This window comes from Phodopus roborovskii, unplaced genomic scaffold (assembly GCF_943737965.1).
Source record: "Phodopus roborovskii unplaced genomic scaffold, PHOROB, whole genome shotgun sequence".
In the NCBI taxonomy this organism is placed as follows: Eukaryota; Metazoa; Chordata; class Mammalia; order Rodentia; family Cricetidae; genus Phodopus; species Phodopus roborovskii.
The window spans coordinates 1,395,206-1,412,566 of NW_026125543.1; the positions used below are offsets into that span (position 1 = coordinate 1,395,206).

A 17,361-nucleotide genomic window follows, 5' to 3' on the forward strand; every position below is an offset into this window, starting at 1 on the left:
CCTATATCCCATCCTAACCATACCCTTCCCATACATGCCCTTAAACTTATCTAAAAGAGATACCCAAATCTGAGCATCACCTTCCATACACAGCTTAAAGCCAATCCTAATCAGGTGATAATTATTTTTTTTTCATCAATAAGAGAAAAACAAACAAAACAAAAAAGGGGCATTGCTTTTCTTGGAGTTACTTCCTGCTGAAATGGGATCCCTGATTCCTGTAAGGAAAAATAAATAAATAAATAAATAAATAAAGCAAGCAAGCAATAGAAAGTCTGGAGAGGACTAGCTGTAACATTTGTAACTAGTGTCTGCCTGGCAGGAGTTGCTTGACTGAAGTTGTAATCAGAAGCTCTGGCCAGGGTGCAATAAGGTGCATGCTTCAGCTAGCTGGTTTGGAATTGTCTAGAGCAGTATAGTCCCAAACTGGCCTTAGGCGGTGTTTGCTAGTTCAAAGACATCAAGTTAAGTCAAGTGGAATTGATGAAGTGGGGCCCCATCTTCTTTCCGGAGAGTTTAAATATTATTGTTAGGAAAAAAAATTTCATTGTGGAAGACTTAAACATTAGTATCAGCACAAAAAGTTTAACTTTAGTAGGTAAGCCTACAGGGAAAGGTAACAATAAGGATGAAAATACATGTGAGGGAATAGGATTTTTGAGAGAAAACATAGTTAAGACAATAGTGGCCTTTTGATATGAGGCGGAAACTGAATTTTATTCAGCCAGCTTTGATTTTTATGTGATTGGGACTACAACTGTACTGGGAAGTAAGGAGATATAAATTTAGTATAAAATTTTTTACCAATAGTACATACTGGTACCATAAGTCAGAAGTTGCCCCTTGGCTGGTCCATCGAGAATTCCCACATGGACACCAGATGGATGTGTGGAGGTCAGGATTCACTAGACAAATATAATTATGATGGAGTTTATTTAGGGAAAGACACAAAACAAGTGACTGTCTTGGGGTCCTGCTCCAGTGATGCCGACCCTGCCACCTGGATGCTCTCCGTGACCTGAAGAAAGGGCTTCTCAGCCCCTTCCTTTTTCCTTTTAACCAGTCAGGTCCACACCTGTGACCACACCCTTTTGGGTGTGGTCAATGCTACAGGTGCAGAGACAGATATCACTACATAGCAATATCAATCTAAAGGTAACCTACATGAACAACTGCTAATGGTTTTCTTTTATGTCTTTTCTTTTGAACTTCACTGTCAGCCACATTGCATAACTCAAAGAACTGGAGAGTTTTAAGGTTTGGTAAGGAAGTGAAGCAGAAGTTTAGATAGAAGAAAACAAGGTCTGGGACTATGATGACTCAGAGGGCAAAGCACCTGCCCTACAAGGAGGGAGAGTGGATCCTAGAACCTGCTAAAAGCTGCATACAGTAGCACTAGTGTCTGTAATCCCAACACAGCCCTGTCAAGGTAGCAGGGTAGAGGCCACAAGATCTCCAGGAATCCAAGATGGTCCTGGCCAAATAGCATTCAAGAGACCCTCTCAAAACAACAGTGGTTTGAAGATGAGGGCTGGTACCAAAGACTGTCCTGAGACTGTCACATGTGCTTCATGGCATGGATACCCATGGATACACACATGGATAAGTATACATGAGTACATATATACACACACGCATACACACAAAGGAAAACATAGCAACAGTTGTTATCTATGTAGTCAGACACTGTTATTTGAACGTGTGTGTTATGAGCACATGGCGAGGTGTACCTGGAGGAATGTCCTGCACAGGTCAGCTGAGGTAAACCTAGTCCTTTATGCTCCAGGCAAATTGGAACAGAGCAGAAGGAGAAGATGAATTCCAAATCCCCGGGAGAGCAAGAGACCCCTCTGAGCCACGGAAGGAAGCTTCTGGTGCCGATGTCAGGCAGGCCGGTTCTTCAACAGACCAAGGCAGCAAGGATGCTCGGCATAAAGGAAAGCGTGGGAAAAAGGCAAGTTGATATGAGGTAGTGGCAAGTGTGTCCACAATCTGATGGCTACACCCCACAACAGCATGACACAAACTGGTCACAGCCCCAAACCCAGTTACCAAATGCTTCAAGAGAGACCTTATATTTGGGATGGATTCTTCTTCAGTTTTTCAAAAGATTTTTGTTGCTACACTAAGGACCACATACATTTTTAATGTTCCCTCTGCTGGTTGGCTGGGAGCTTGCTTTGGATTTGCACTCCTTCCCCCAGTAAATAATAAACAGGAGTGGATTGTCGGTGAAGAAGAAAAGCTTGTTCTGCTTTTGCTCTTGTAAGGCTTTGTCTTAATTATTCTATCTACTATTCCTTGTTGATAATTTCTAATTAAATTTTATCATATACACTATATATCATATGCATGGCAAAACTTAGTTCTGGTATTTCCTAACATTCGCAGAGCTGAGCACTGCTTGTGACTGCAGGCATCCACCCATGCAGATAGGGGAACAGCATAGTCATTCCTCATGGCCTGGGCCAGAGTGGGTGATTACGGTTTTGTTTTGTTTTTTTTTTTATATATCTTGGCAATGTGATAGTCAAGAAATTGAATTTTAGAATATTCTAGTTTACATTCATTTTGTTTTGGATGATGTTGGATACTCTGTGTACTATCTATTCCTCTCCACCCATTTTTACTATTGGGTTGTTAATCTTTTCCTTCTCTGTCTCCAGGAGTTTTTATATGTTGGAGACATTGACCCTAGTGATACAACAGATTGTCTTTGCATTTTAATGGCAGGTAGAGCTCTTCTCCAGTAAATTTTTTTGTTTTGTTTTGTTTTGTTTTCTCTCTCTTTCTCTCTCTCTCTCTCTCTCTCTCTCTCTCTCTCTCTCTCTGTGTGTGTGTGTGTCTGTCTGTCTGTCTGTCTGTGTGTGTGTGTGTGTGTGTAAATTCCACAATCCATTTATTTGTACATTTTACATCAAGTCCTTTTTAATCTGTTGGGCATAGAAAACCTTTGTTTTTTTTTTTTTTTTTTTTTTCAAGTTATTTTATGACAGTTTGAGGCCTATGGCTATCCTGTCCATGGGTTCTTAGAATGGGTGAACTTGGCTCTGAGTTTGGGTGTTGGCCAATATCTTTGTAGCTATCTATGAAGTGCTGGTGTTCCCAGTATCTTTGAAGCTCTCTGTGAAGTGCTGGTGTTCCCAATTCTAAGTGGAATGGCAGGCCATTGTGTATCTAGATATTCAGGTTTCAAATAGAACTTTTTCTTCTATCAAAACCAGTTTACTAAGGTGCATCTTTCTCACTAGAGGGAGCGTGTTTAAGACCAGATCCTTTTCAGTTTTGTAATAATTCTGGTTTTCTTTTTTTTATTAGCAAGGTAGATGTTTTCACTAACCTCAGCTAGTGTTTGTTGATAGTTTAGTATATAATGCTTTCAGTTTCCCTTGTACTTCACTAACCTTTACATTTTGAAACATTTTTACTGTTTAGACTAAAGATTCTTCAGCTGAAGAAGTTAATTTGAGTCAGATTGTACCCTGTGAGCCAACTGCAGAAACAAAATCGAAAGAACTACCAGAATGGAGTGAGAAAGTGGCCCACAACATTCTGTCAGGTATCACAGGGCTGTTCATTATCCCCAATAGTGTCACACCTTAAACCAGTAACAGTGTTACTTATAGATTTGTGTATGTTAAATAACTGATAAGAAATACTGACAGATGGGCGGGGCTTCTTAGAAGGGCTCCATTTCTGTGTAAGTGTATGCTCTTCCCAGATCCCTCAGCTAACAAAGAGATGTGAGTATAAATTATAGTCCTGTCTTTTGAGTGCTCATCCTTTTTCCCCTTTACTCAGTACCATGTTCTGAGGTTTGTTTCCTCTATGACCCCCATATTGAAGTGTCAACCCCCAAAGTCACAAAATAGATGGTGAGATCTTTGAGCAGCACCTGGGTTGTAAGGGAGGAGCCTTTGCAAGTGAAGGAGCCTGGGGGACTGCCTTGCTTCAGGTGTCCTCAGGGATGCCTCACCAGCACCTCTGTCATGGGCTTTCCAATCTCAGGCCACAAGAAGCCAACCTCTTCTGCTTATGAACCACAGTTCTGCAGTGTTTGTTACAGCAACAAAGTCTAAAGTACCTTCCAAGAGAATGAAAAATTGCTTGTGCGTATTTAGAAGTGTAGTAGCTTTCTGCTGCTGCAGCAGAACACCAGAGGATGCCTGCCTCATGGTTCAGGAGGTGACAGTCCATGGGTGGGTGCCTCTGGTAAGACTGACAGACAGGAGGAGATGAGAAGCCAGCCAAGGAGCAGCAGCAGGGGCGGAGGTCCCATACTTCCCTCTGAGGTAATAAGGCTTGACCTAAGTTCCCGTCTGTTAGGTCCACAGTACTTCTCAGCAGCACCCTGACCTCACGCAGCCTTCAGGCACAGAGAACTCCGCTGCATTCACACAACTAATAATTTGATGGACTTCAGGGTGATGGGGTACTAACACAGGCCACGTACAGGCTTGGTAGGTCACATAAAACAGGAGAAACTCATGACATGTGACTGGGAGCTCGGTAGCCCCTCATATGCCATTGCATCCCTTTATCTAGTTATTGACTATCAAAGCCCAAATGTAGTGACATCAGTATTCTAAAAGTATTTCTTATGATAAAATAATTGAAAGCCTATCAGGGTGTCAGATGTGTTTCCCCGTCAGGTCTCAGCTCCCTTCTGCCAGAGGAGGAAGCCATGATTTGAGTTTTCTATTTCAGTACAAGTACAAATGGTTGATTTTTCTTAGTCAATGAAAGTCAATGATGGCCCAGAAACTGTAGTGTTTGGCTTTGGCTCAGATAAAGTCAGTCACCACCAGCCTTTCGTTCACTCAGCAATTGTTTGTTGTTTTCTGTCTGTCATGTCAACACTGCTGAGGGCCCCCCATGCAGCTGTGACTAGAAATAATGGATATTTATCTCCATATATATGTGCATAAAGGATCCAAGGCGCTGCCATGAAACCATGTTTACCATTGGTAATGGTGTCTCTGGCTTCACACTGTCTCTCTGTATCGTGCTCTTGCTTAGTATCCAAGTCTGGCTTCCCTTAGAGCAATGACTTTTCATACATCTTATTTCCATTTATTTTTCATAGTCACAAAGGAATATTCCTTTTGGTTTCTTATAGTTTCATATAATCCCAATTATAGACTCATTTGTTCTATTGCTTCTTATTTTGTGATTTTTGTCAGTCTTGGTTCTTCAAATTCTGGTTAAAAAAAAAAAAAAAAAACTTTATTTCCCAACTTTTCCACCTCTAAGTCAGGAATTCTAGACACACACATTTTTTAAAAAAAGGAATTGTTTTTATTTATGTATATGCTGTGTGTGTGTGCACGCATGTGGATGCAATATCCTTGGAGGTGCAAGAGGGCATCAGATGTCCTGGAGCAAGAGTTAGAGGTGGTTTCAAGTTGCCAGGCATGGGTACTAGGTACCAAATTCAGGTCTTTTAGAAGAGTAGCATTCTCTTAACTGCTAGTTGTGCCCCCCCCCCATTTTAGGATGGACATCCTCAGGCCTTTGTTCTCATGGGAGTCTCCTCACCTGGGTGGTAGCTGGTCCGCTGCCAACACTGCTCCCTGTGTGGCCTTTGAGTAAGAGACTGAGAGGGGATTGAGTGAGATAAGAAAAAGAAAGTCTTCTAATTAGTTACTATAACTTTGAACTGTTGATACTTTGAATAAATAGCTGTGATTTTCATGTGACCTTGCAGTGTTTTCTGCTGCAGATCTAGAGAGAATGAACTTAGAGTTTAGGAGCCTTTTGTTCTGGAGCTGTTTTTAAGGGAGATTGAACTGCACGGCCTCTGGAAAGTAGGAGGTGCTCCCCTTGCTCCTCTGTGCTCCTCCAGCTCCTTTTCCACGTTGTCCTTCCCTCCCACACAAGGCTCCGCTATCTTGATGTCTCTGTGGCAACAGCTTCTCTGGTTCAGGCTGTGGGAAGCATTAGTAAAGCTAAGGATGAGCTGGTGCCACAAGACAGCTGTAGGCCAGGCTCTCCCATCTCTTCCAGTGTGCTCATAATTCTGTCATTGGATGCAGCATGCCGAAAGGAATTGAGTCCCACGGAGTGGAGCATAGGATTGAGAGAACAGGATCTCCCCAATGAATGCTTGAGCCTAAAGCAAGCAAGAGTCTTCACAACAGGTTCTTTGGTTTCTGGCTTGAGTAGTCTTTCTCAGGATTTCACAAGGGCAATGTTGCCTTAAACTAAGGTAGAAAGGACAAGAGTGCTTCATTCCTCCTGCCAGATACTGCCTCAATGACCTCAATTCAGAATTCAACATCAGGATCTGATCATAGAAAAGTGTGATCAGTAGCAGATTCCTGCACATTGTGATACAGTCCAGAGGAATGCAGGGTTCTGGTCCAGAAAGATGTGTGACCTAAGTAAAAAGCATAGTTAGAAAGGGCTGCAGTCAGACCACATAGATGACTGAGGGGTTAAGAGCCCTGGCAACCTTGCAGAGGACCTGGGTTTAGTTCCCAGCATCCTCATAGTGGCTCACAACCACCTATAACTTCAGTTCCAGGGGATCTTCCACCCTCTTGTGGCCACTTTGGGTACTGCATGCACATGGTGTACACACATTGGTGCAAAGCACACATAAAATACAAATAAATCTTGTTTTCCCTAGAGAAAGATTTATTTCAGGAAGAAGCTGTAGGTATACAGTTGGCATATTCATGGCCCTTTTGGGATCAACTACTGAGCTTTGTTTTCTGTTCATGTTATTAAAGAACTTAAAGGTATAACTGGCCCTAATTTCTGCAATTTGAAATTTCCACTGTAAAAGGTGCGTCCTGGGTGAGCTGGGGCTTAGTCAAAGGTGCTGAATTTACTGGAAAAGCAATCCAAAAAGGTGCTTCTAAACTCCGAGAGCGCATTCAACCTGAAGAAAAACCAGTGGAAGTGAGTCCAGCTGTCACCAAGGGCCTCTACATAGCAAAGCAGGCAACTGGAGGAGCAGCAAAAGTCAGCCAGTTCCTAGGTAAGTGCCAGTGCTTCCTCCAGGCTAACTAACTCAGAACTGTGCCATTGAGCTTCCTCCAGGCTAACTAACTCAGAACTGTGCCATTGTGCTTTGTCCAGGCTAACTAACTCAAAACTGTGCCATTGCTCCACACCAGGCTACCAGGCTGCATGCTGGCGCACAGCTCAGTCTCACAAGGGAAGAGAATGAAGCAGTTCCTCCTCCCCCACAGTTAAACCTGTAACCCTGCAAGGCAGCAGTCTGTGTCTGAATCCCCAGGACACTTGAGAATCTTGAGAATCACAGCCCAAGACTTCCATTTAATTCACTAAGATTATCTTTGTTTGTTTGTTTGTTTGTTTGTTTTTGTTTTGACAAGTCTTTGAATCAGAAAAGTAAAAGTGGAAGTCTGTCCAAGGGGCAGGGTTTCCGTAGACACAACAAACACAGTTAACAGAGGCAGTAACCGCCATACAGAAAAGCAATTGTGGATAGCCGCTTGGGGACTGGCTTGATGTGGGTGGTGAAATCAGGAGAGCAATTTCTCTGCATCTTTTCTCTATGGTTGCTAGTTGATGGCGTCTGCACAGTAGCAAATTGCGTTGGCAAAGAGCTTGCTCCACATGTCAAGAAGCATGGAAGCAAACTCGTTCCAGAGTCTCTCAAGAGAGACAAAGATGGGAGATCCACTCTCGATGGTGCCATGGTTGTAGCAGCAAGTAGTGTTCAAGGTAACCGAAGGCCCTGGGTTTGTTTTTGTTGTTGTTGTTGTTTTGGTTTTTTTGTTCTTTTGTTTTTATTTCTCAGAGGGCACTGACCTACCTGAGGAACTCAGGCAGGCTATGTACTTTGAATGATACTGACTTTTAAATACATTCACAGGATTTTCAACTGTCTGGCAGGGATTGGAGTGTGCGGCTAAATGCATCGTCAACAATGTGTCTGCAGAAACTGTACAAACCGTCAGATACAAGTAAGTGTAGCTTCATTTTAGAGAATCAGTAAATGTCCTGTATCACCAACTCATTCCATCATGGCTAAGATTTATGTACTTACTTTTTGTTAAATTTCTGATGAGCATAGTTTTTTCACTCACTGTTTCCTAAATAGGGAAAAATGTTAAGCAAGCTGATAGAACTCCTGCAGCTTTGGCTTATGTTACTAATTATTACAAACGTTCATTAGTGCAAAGAATGCTTAATTTTTAACTACATAATTTTGACAGTAGTGTTTGCTTGAAGGAAAAAACCAAGACTTGATTGGATTGGAGGCTGTGTATTAGTTCGCTCATGCATGCACCATGACTGCTAAGTTATGATTACCACTTCACATTTATGTTAGACTAGAGGCCTCATCTGTTTCATGCGTTGAGTGGACAGGACAGAAGTGGATTGGTACAGCTTATCTGATAGTTGGTGGTGCGTTCTCTGTCTGCTTTGGCTCTGATATCTCTGGAGAGCACTGACTTCAGGGTGCCCTGCTGGCTGCTGTCAGACGTACTCACCCCTTCACCCTGGCAGATGACCTAAAGCCCGTGTCCAGCTCATAGCCTGTTGTCTTTGTCACAGGAAGCCCCTTGGATCTGTGTCTCGTTTCTTGACTGGTGTACTGGTGAGACACAGTGGGACTGGCACAGTGAAATATGGGCAGTTAGAAGCCTGACTCTCCAGATACGCAGTGTGCTGGCACAGGGTCACAGCCAGAGCGCAGGCACAGTGTGCGGGCAGCGAGGGCCTCAGTCAGAAGGCGGGCACCAGGAGGAGAAGGAAGAGGGCCTGTGACCTTACTGAGACCCATGGGCCTTTGGCTTTGGGTGGAGGCGAGAGATGGCTGAGGAGAGAAACTGAAAGGAGAAGTCACTCACAGGACGCTGGTGTCAGCCCTTAGGGTTTGTTATGGTCAGCAGTTGTGGAGTGGAGCTTGTGGAGCCGAGTCAGTGAGCAGAACAAATCAACTACATTACCACAAGCTAAAAAGACTAAAAGTTTAAACTAGGCCAAAGGTGGCAGGGTATACCTGGTTCCAAACACTTTGAGGAGCCAATACTTTGGCAGTGTTATTAAAGGACAGATTTAATTAAAACGCTGGCTTTTGGGTATCTTCTTTGCTTGAACTTAGGGTTTTTATGTATGTATTATACAGAGCTGAGTTTCAGTGTGACATTTCACAAGTGCATGGAGTGTGACATTTCACAAGTGCATGGTCATGTTCTGTTTTCCTTCTGTCTGAATCAGAGAAATCATGGTCTAAAAACTAAATCTAGTAGGACCCGAGTTGTTTGCTTAGCTTAAAATTAGTTCAGATCTTACTATGTATTTGTGAAGTAAGGAGCAGTAGGGCTTGAGAGATGGCTCAGTGGCTAAAGTTCTTGCCTTATAAGCCTGAGAACTGGAGTTCACATCCCCAAACTAACATAAAAACAGACAGGCATGGCAGCCCCCTGCAAGGGGAACAGCAGAGATGGATTTCCTGGACAAGCAGTCCAGCAAGATGGAATTGGAGATCTCTGGGTTCAGTGAGAGACCCTGCCTCAATTAATAAAGTGGAGAGTGATCAAAGAACAGATCAGCTTCAGGCCTCCACACACATGCATATGCAGACATGCATGCAATATGCATATGCAAAATGTAATATTAATAGTGATACTAGTTGAGTTTTTACTTAATGTATTTGGACTGTGTTGAGGGTTTCTCATATGTTATTTCATTTTAACATTTTTATCACAGTTTTATAAGGAAACTGTGGAAGGAAATCAAAACATTAGAAGTTAAAGAGTTTACATTCTTAGTCCAGTGGTGGAGCTGTGGTATACACCAAGTCTCTGTCACCATGTCCCGTGCTCTGCATACACTCAGGGAAGAGTGCCAAGCCACCTGTGCATCTGGTGGGCCACTCGTACATTTCCTGTGCTCTGGACTGATTTCTGGACCCATCAGTCTGCTGTTATTTAGATTGCTTTCAGATTAGGTAGTACTAAATTTAATTTCAGTCCTAAATTGTTTTGTTCTTTCATTGTGGGGTATGCCTTTGATTCAAAGCAACATAACAAATCAGCTTGGGTGTCAGGTTTATTCAGACAGCTGAAAACAAATACAGAGTAAATTATGATTGCCATTTCTTAGCACAGATACTGGAAAGTGAAAGTGTTTGTTAGATTTTTTTCTAAACCATGTGGATCATTAGTGAGGAGATTGGTGTGATGAACAAGGTACTTATCTTAGGGTTTTATTTCTGTGAGGAGGCACCATAACCACAGCAACTCTTAAATTGGGGCTTGCTTAGAGTTTTAGAGGTTTAGACTATTATCGTCATGGTGAGAAGCATGGCAGCATGCAGGCAGACAGGATGCTGGAGAAAGATCTGAGAGTTCTACATTTGGATCAGCAGGCAGCAGGAAGAAACAGTGACCCTGGGCCTGGCTTGGGTTTCTGAAACCCCTAAGCCCATGCCCAGTGACATACTTCTTCAGTAAGACCACACCTCTCAATAGTGCCACTCCCTATGAGCCTATAGGAACCCTTTTTATTCAAACCCACAGTATTTTAACAATGGTCTTGAGTGAATTCAGGCCTGTGATGCTGTGTATTAGTGTCATATTATTTTCTACAGAGATACAATGTGTGAATAAGTAAAGCAGGGTTGCCCAGCATTGAACTTGTGACTATAAGAGCGATTTAATTTATGCTGTTAGAATCTTGGGAAGAAGGGAGAGGCCATGGGAGATTAGGGACTTGGATCCAGTGTTTCAGATTTTGCACCTGAGAAGGCAAAGCATATCAATTGAGCCAGCAACAGCTCAGTGACAGAATGGGAGACTAAAAGAGCTATTTCTAAATTTCTTCATTTAATTTAGTTATTTAAATCTGCACCAACAATGTCAATTCTACTTTTTGTCCTATTCTCTAGGCTCAGTCACATACCATTATAGACCCCGCTCCTGTGTGTTCCCTCCTCACAAGCACCCGTCTTGTCTGGCACACAGCTTGTTTCCTGCCTTGTATTCCCACTGTACTCAGAGGGATTTGTGGAAAGATGCATTAGACCATTTCATTCCTTGGCTTATTTTTTTCGTCCATTGCTCTCATGAGAAACTTAAAATCCTTAGCTTCACCTACATGGCCTTCCTAAACTAGCCACAGCCTGCCTCCTTTTAATAAATAGGTGAATAAGATCTGTTTCTCCTGTAAATATTTCAAGTCACTATTTCTAAGCATAGTATTGATGGCTGCGTATGGCTTGATTGATGTGACCATTGTCATACTGAAGCACTAATCCCAAGATGTTGACTCACTGCAGTGTTCTGTCCCTGTTGACATAAGTGAACACATTGGGTGTATCTGAACAATTCTGATTCAAATCACACATTAGGCCCTCTGACGTAGGACATCTTCACAGTCACTTTGTTTTCCTCCAGTTGTGGTGTTTGTCCATGAGGTGTAACTGAAGCTCTCATTTACTAAGAAGTCAAAAAGCAAGACTAAGCTTTAGGTTCTTAACCATAGACATGCTCTTGAGGAGTTTTGAGCAATGCATGCATCAAATTTTGAGTTGAAATGCAGTAAAGTGCTGAGTGATTATCTAGGAAGAGAAAAATAGATGTCTTTAAAAGGAGACTTGTGTGTAAGAAATATTAAAGCTGATAAATGAGGACATATTAAAAAATAAACAGTAACTGAAAGCCATGTACTTTGGAATTTCCTAAGTGTACACACACACACACACACACACACACACACACACACACACACACACACACATACAGAAGGAGAGAGGGCAGGGAGAGATTGAAGTACAAAGACAGGGAGAGTTGGCTATGGTCTTATGGCCAGTTGCTTGCATAGTAGTGTTTGATGTCATTTCCTGACTCCCAGCTTGGTATGAGTTTTCCACACTGTAGCAGTTGTCACAGCTTGAAGAACAAGCAGTCAAGAGACACAGACACTGATTTAACTCATCAGTAGCTTTTACAAGTGCATTCCACACAGAAATATCACATTCCATGAGAGGCATCAAACTGCTGAGCAAGGGCATTCCAGCAATTCAGGGTTGAACATTTATACATCTGGTCGACTTCCTGTTCATAGCTAAACTCAGCATCATTTCTGTGTGACCCCACAGTGCTGCAAAGTATCCTCCAGGATATGCTCTGCTGAATCTTATCAGACTTGACTTTAAAGATTTCCTGGTTATCCTTGTCCGAGGGTTATGATAATTTTTCCATGCTGAAGCTCACATTTCATTCTTTCATTGAGTCATAGTTGGTGGATCTACTGAGAGTTCCCTTGGCTGCAGTGTCTCTTTACAGGGCAGCCAATCCTTCACAATGCTGAGGGGTTGCAGAAAGCAGTTACAGGAAGTGTTTCTGTCTTGTGCCTAATGAGTAAGTCCCCATTCCAAGATGGTTCTGAGATAGGTTTTGGCTGGTTATGGGTCTAGTGGTTGTAATTATTAATTCCATGCTAAGGAAAGACCTGGGGGGAAGCCATCCAGGCCACAGTAAGATGACCGTAGACTTACAGCACTGGGTTGGAAAAGCCAGGGGGTCGCAAGCCTATTCTGGTCAGGCAGGCTGGCAGTAGATTTCCTTAAAGCAAAAAGCAGAGCAGTGTTCTTATCAAATGTCCAGGGCTGACCCTCAGTGCCTGGCCTGGCCACTTGAACTCCATACTGCAGGAGGATGGAAAAAGAGAACTGACTGCTGACTTCTCAAACCCTGTCATCAGGGCAGGGTAAGGAAGGGGTATTGTGGTACCCTCCTCATATAGTTCAGATTTACTTTCTCAGAGACACAGTGTTCAAGACTTTACTAGCATTGTCAATATTAAGTACTTGTGTAGACTTGTTTTGGCTCCTCATGTATTTTACTGTGCATTTTCATTACTGTATATTAATTGGCATAGCAGTAAATTTCATTATGACATTTCCATGCATCCATATAATAGACCCCTGTATTGACCTTCCTGTCCCCGTTTTCTTCCATATCCCTAACAGACTCTACTTTTCACTCTTGAATTCTTCACCCACTTCAGGATCCATGTGTAAGAGAAACCATTCAACAGCCGTCTTTGTGCGACTGGCTTCCCTCACTGAATATGGCTCTCCTCACTTCCCTTCTAACAGCAGTTCGTTCCCTTGTTGCTAGACTAAGCTAGATTGTGTTTATAGCTCATTAGTTTTCTTTATCTTTTCACTTTTGTTTCTCCATTCATCCAATAATGGGCACCTGACTACTACAAAAAGCAGTGATAAACATGGGTGTGCCATTGTCTGTCAGTGACCTGCTCCGTGCTGGGTGAAGAATCTGAGACAGGTCAGATTTACCTGCATGTAATCTCAGCAATAGAAGGCAGAGGCTAGAGGGTTGAGCTTGCAATCAACCTGGGCCATGCAGGAAGGAGGGCTGTGGAGGAGGAGGAGTAAAGAAAGAGAGGAACGAGATGCCACAACTGATCATATCATATCATTCATTCATTAAACACTTACTGGATGCCAGACACCCAGAAGTATAGGGTACATTTGTGAACAAAGCAGAATTCCTTCTGCAGTGGGGTTTATATGATAGCGAAATAAACAAAGATGTAAACAGTTGTCATTAATACATTCAAGGCTGTATAGACAATGGTGAGCTATGGAGGAAGAAAGGTCAGTCGATAGACTTGTTTGTCATTGAAGTGGGGTGCATGGACCAATGCCATCTAAGCAGGTTAGAACTAAGAAGGCAGCATTGAGTACAAGGCAGGTGAGGCCTTGAGCCGTGACGTGTCTAGACAGAGAGCAAACAGAACAGAGGTCCTGAGCTTCTGTGATTTAGTGGGTTTTAAAGATAGCAAAACAGCCAGTGAGTTGGCAGTGGAATGGGGTGCCAGGAGAATGTCTCAGGGTCTCTGCTTAAAGGCAGACCAAATGCTTGTGGGTTAAGGAGCATTTGTGATGCTGGAGTTTCCATGTCCTATAGATAGATGCTCATGGTTTAAGGGTATTTGTGATGCTGGAGGTTCTGTGTCCCTCGGGTGCTCATGGTTTAAGGGTATTTGTGATGCCGGAGGTTAGGTAGTAGATGCTTGTTGGTTAAGGAGCATCTACATTTATTACTTTATTACTTTCGGAAGAGAAGTGGAAATTTAAATAAATGGTTAACAATGGTTACATTTAGGGTTTTTTTCACCATTTTTATTACTAGTCTAGCTAGTCTTTTATCTTCACACACTTTATTTATTTATTTATTTATTTATTTATTGCTAAAAGGAGAGGTACAGCTTTGTAACTGGTTTTTATTCTCTCCCATGTCTTCTTTTACTAAATTGAAACCTAAGCTTCAGTTTTGCTTTCAAGAATGGCACAGAAGTCATATAATAAATCACTATTGATTTCAGAATGTTTTCAGAAATATGGTGTGTGTCATTGTTACATTCTTGCCTTATTTATTTATTTATTTATTTATTTATTTATTTATTTATTTAGGTATGGGCACAATGCAGGAGAAGCTGCACATGACGCAGTGGACTCTGCTATCAACGTTGGCCTCACTGCCTACAATATTGACAACATTGGCATCAAAGCCATGGTGAAGAAAACTGCAAAGCAGACGGGGCACACCCTCCTTGAGGACTATCAGATCATTGACGGCTCTCAGAAGGAAGGCCAAGGAGGAGCAGCAAGCACAGATGTGAGCAGAAACACAGAAGAACAGACGGAGGAAGAGAAGAAAGGGGCAAAGAGGAAAGATAAATAACAGGCATTCTGGGAGTAATCTACACCAAAGCCTTACCAGATGGAAGAGTGTGGAGCAGCAGATGTGGACTTTCTACACTGGAGCAGTGTTTTCTGTGTATTCATCCCTGCAAAATGACTGTCAGAAGTTTGGGGCATGTGTCCACTTACAAGAAAAATAATCAGTATTCTTACATCTGGCCTCTAGAAGTATGCAGTTTATAGTCTCAGTAAGTTTATTTTCCCTTAAGTGTGGCTTAAATATTTTTGCAGTTAAAATAAAGCTTATAATATATGTGACTAAAACCTAATGTCAATCTATTTTTGTATGTGCTAGCTTTCAGAAAGCAAGGCAGGAAACTATACACACAATTTCACAGCCACATGAATTCTGTTTATGCTGGGAAAGAATGGCTTCATGTCATCTCCTCTTTTTTTTTGCACTAATTGTGGATCTTTGAATAGATGCCCAACAGAATTTTCAGCATATAAGCTAAATAAACCATGATCTTAAAGCATGTTCTCAGATAACATTTTAGAAGTCTTTCTTATACAGGAAAGAGCCTGGCCATGGAAGCGCCATGCATTTCTGTAATGTTATCTCTTATTTGCTAGATCTCGTGCCTACTAGGAACCAAAATGGCCTTTTGATTTAAACTGAAGAAAATGTTTCTTAGAATGATTTTTATTAATTCTTTGAGAATTTTGTACATGGATGAAATGTGTTTTGATTACATTCTCCCCCTAACTCCTCCTGGGTCCACCTCTATCCCTCCTCCCAACTTCATGTTCTTAAGTTTTAAATAACCCACTGAATAATCTAATTTGTGCTGCCCATATGCTCAAGGGTGGGGGCCATCCACTGGAGCATGGTTCATCTGCCAGGAACCATACCCCTAAAGAAAACTGGCTGTCCCTCACCAGAAGCCATTAACTGTCAATAGCTCCTTAGTGAGGGCTGGGGGATGAGACCAGGCCCATGCTGGGATGTTGACTGGTTTATTTTGGGGAGGCAGTCTCCCTCTGCTGCTGTGAATTTGCAAGTGCTGGGGTCCTGTCATATCCAGAAGATGTCGGTTCATCCAGTCTTCTGGACTTCTGACTTTTACAGTCTCTTCAGCTCCTCCCCCCCCCCATGTACCCCAAGCCTGGAAGAGTGTGGTATAGACTAGGAGATTTTGAAGTATGATTGGCATTCTATTAAAATTTGAAATAATTGTTATTGGCTTTAAGAAATCACTTTTCCATTTCTGCTTCTGTAAGTTTTTTTCTAAACTTATAGAAAGTAAAACATAAACATTGCATTTAGTGGTAGTAATATATTTTTACTCAGTCATTGGAGTTTATGCTAAAAGCCAGTAGGTGATTTAAAAGGGAGGAACCTATACCTATCAAGGTAAAGAATATGGAATCCTTTGGTGGATAGCCCCCACTTCAGCAGAAGACAGGATGGACATTTTATGATTTTTTTTAAAGCTACAAATATGCAATTAAGTACTCAATGGCTATTTTAATTTTTTGTTGATTTTTTTTAAAGGTTGACATTGGTTTTTATAGCTACAGTTTATTGTAATCATTTCTGAACCTGTAATTGGCTAGTTTATAGATTTCATTTGAAATTGGGTAATGAATGTGCTTTGAGAATAAAATGGTGTCTGAATTGCTGGACCTCACATTATTCATTGGGCTTCTATTTCAGGAATTCATAACAAGTGGGGATTTTTTTTCTCACAGGGTATTGTGGTTTAATAAGGATCAGGAAAAACAAATAGGCTGAATAGATATTTATTCAGGGAGAAATAACTCACAACACAGACAGATGAACACCAGCAGGTTCCTGATCCCAAGGATGCCTCCAAATGTTCTTCTGTCCCCATGCTGCAAGCAACAGTGTGCTCTGGGGTCCCTTTCCCAGACCTAGGTCCCCCAGGTAACATCAACCCCTGTCCCCACCCCCAATGGGCGTGGTCAGTGCCACAGGTGCAGACAAAGTGAATATCTCACTACAATAGGCTAAGGACATGTAGCAGTTGTTGAAATGTATTGGTAAATACTGTCCAGCCAGTCTCTGCTTTTGTTTCAGAAACAGAATGACAAGTAGTAGGGCCTTGGTTGAAAGCTACCTTAGGCCAAAGATAGGCAAGCACATTCCACTGACCAGATCCCTAGCCACTTGCTTCTGTTGTGCCCAAATTCTGAACCCCAAAATCACCAAAAACCCATTCTGATGCAAAAGCAAAGAGTCTTTTATTGTTAAATAAGTTAACTATATTAATTAGGTTTCTCCATCCATCAGACCAACACAGTGGGTAGGGTGAGAAGGACCTGGAGGGGCTGAGGGGCAGAGGCTATATTGGGGAATATCAAGGGGGGTCCCAACAGTCTCAGGATTGGTGCACTTCTGGGCTTAAACAACCTGTCCTGTGTTGATTGGTTAACAGGTTGGTATGGTCTATAGGCTCTCCCAAAGCGGTTGCTATGCTCTGCACCTCACTGTTGCTATAAAGAAAATGCAGAGCCAGCCAACTGACTTCTGATTGGTCCTTTCCCACATGAAAGGGTATCTGGCTTCCTTGTGAGGGGGAAGGTTGGAGAAGGTTGGAAGTTCAGCACACGTGTTGCTGAGTCCTGTTGGAAGCCCTTCAGCTTCCAAAATCACTTTTTATTGGGGCAGTTACACTCAT

The 17,361-nt window shown here is 42.2% G+C and overlaps 1 protein-coding gene across 1 annotated transcript in view; it reads left to right on the top strand.

Annotated features, from left to right (window-relative positions):
* The window catches only part of Spart (spartin), a 28,541-nt gene extending 12,204 nt beyond the window's left edge, over positions 1-16,337 (top strand). The window contains exons 5-10 of the mRNA XM_051176964.1: positions 1,787-1,954; positions 3,436-3,559; positions 6,791-6,985; positions 7,540-7,698; positions 7,850-7,940; positions 14,429-16,337. Coding sequence (XP_051032921.1) covers positions 1,787-1,954; positions 3,436-3,559; positions 6,791-6,985; positions 7,540-7,698; positions 7,850-7,940; positions 14,429-14,699 — 1,008 coding nt within the window. The 3' untranslated portion in view covers positions 14,700-16,337. The remainder of the gene's footprint in view (positions 1-1,786; positions 1,955-3,435; positions 3,560-6,790; positions 6,986-7,539; positions 7,699-7,849; positions 7,941-14,428) is intronic.
* The last annotated feature ends 1,024 nt before the right edge of the window (positions 16,338-17,361 follow it).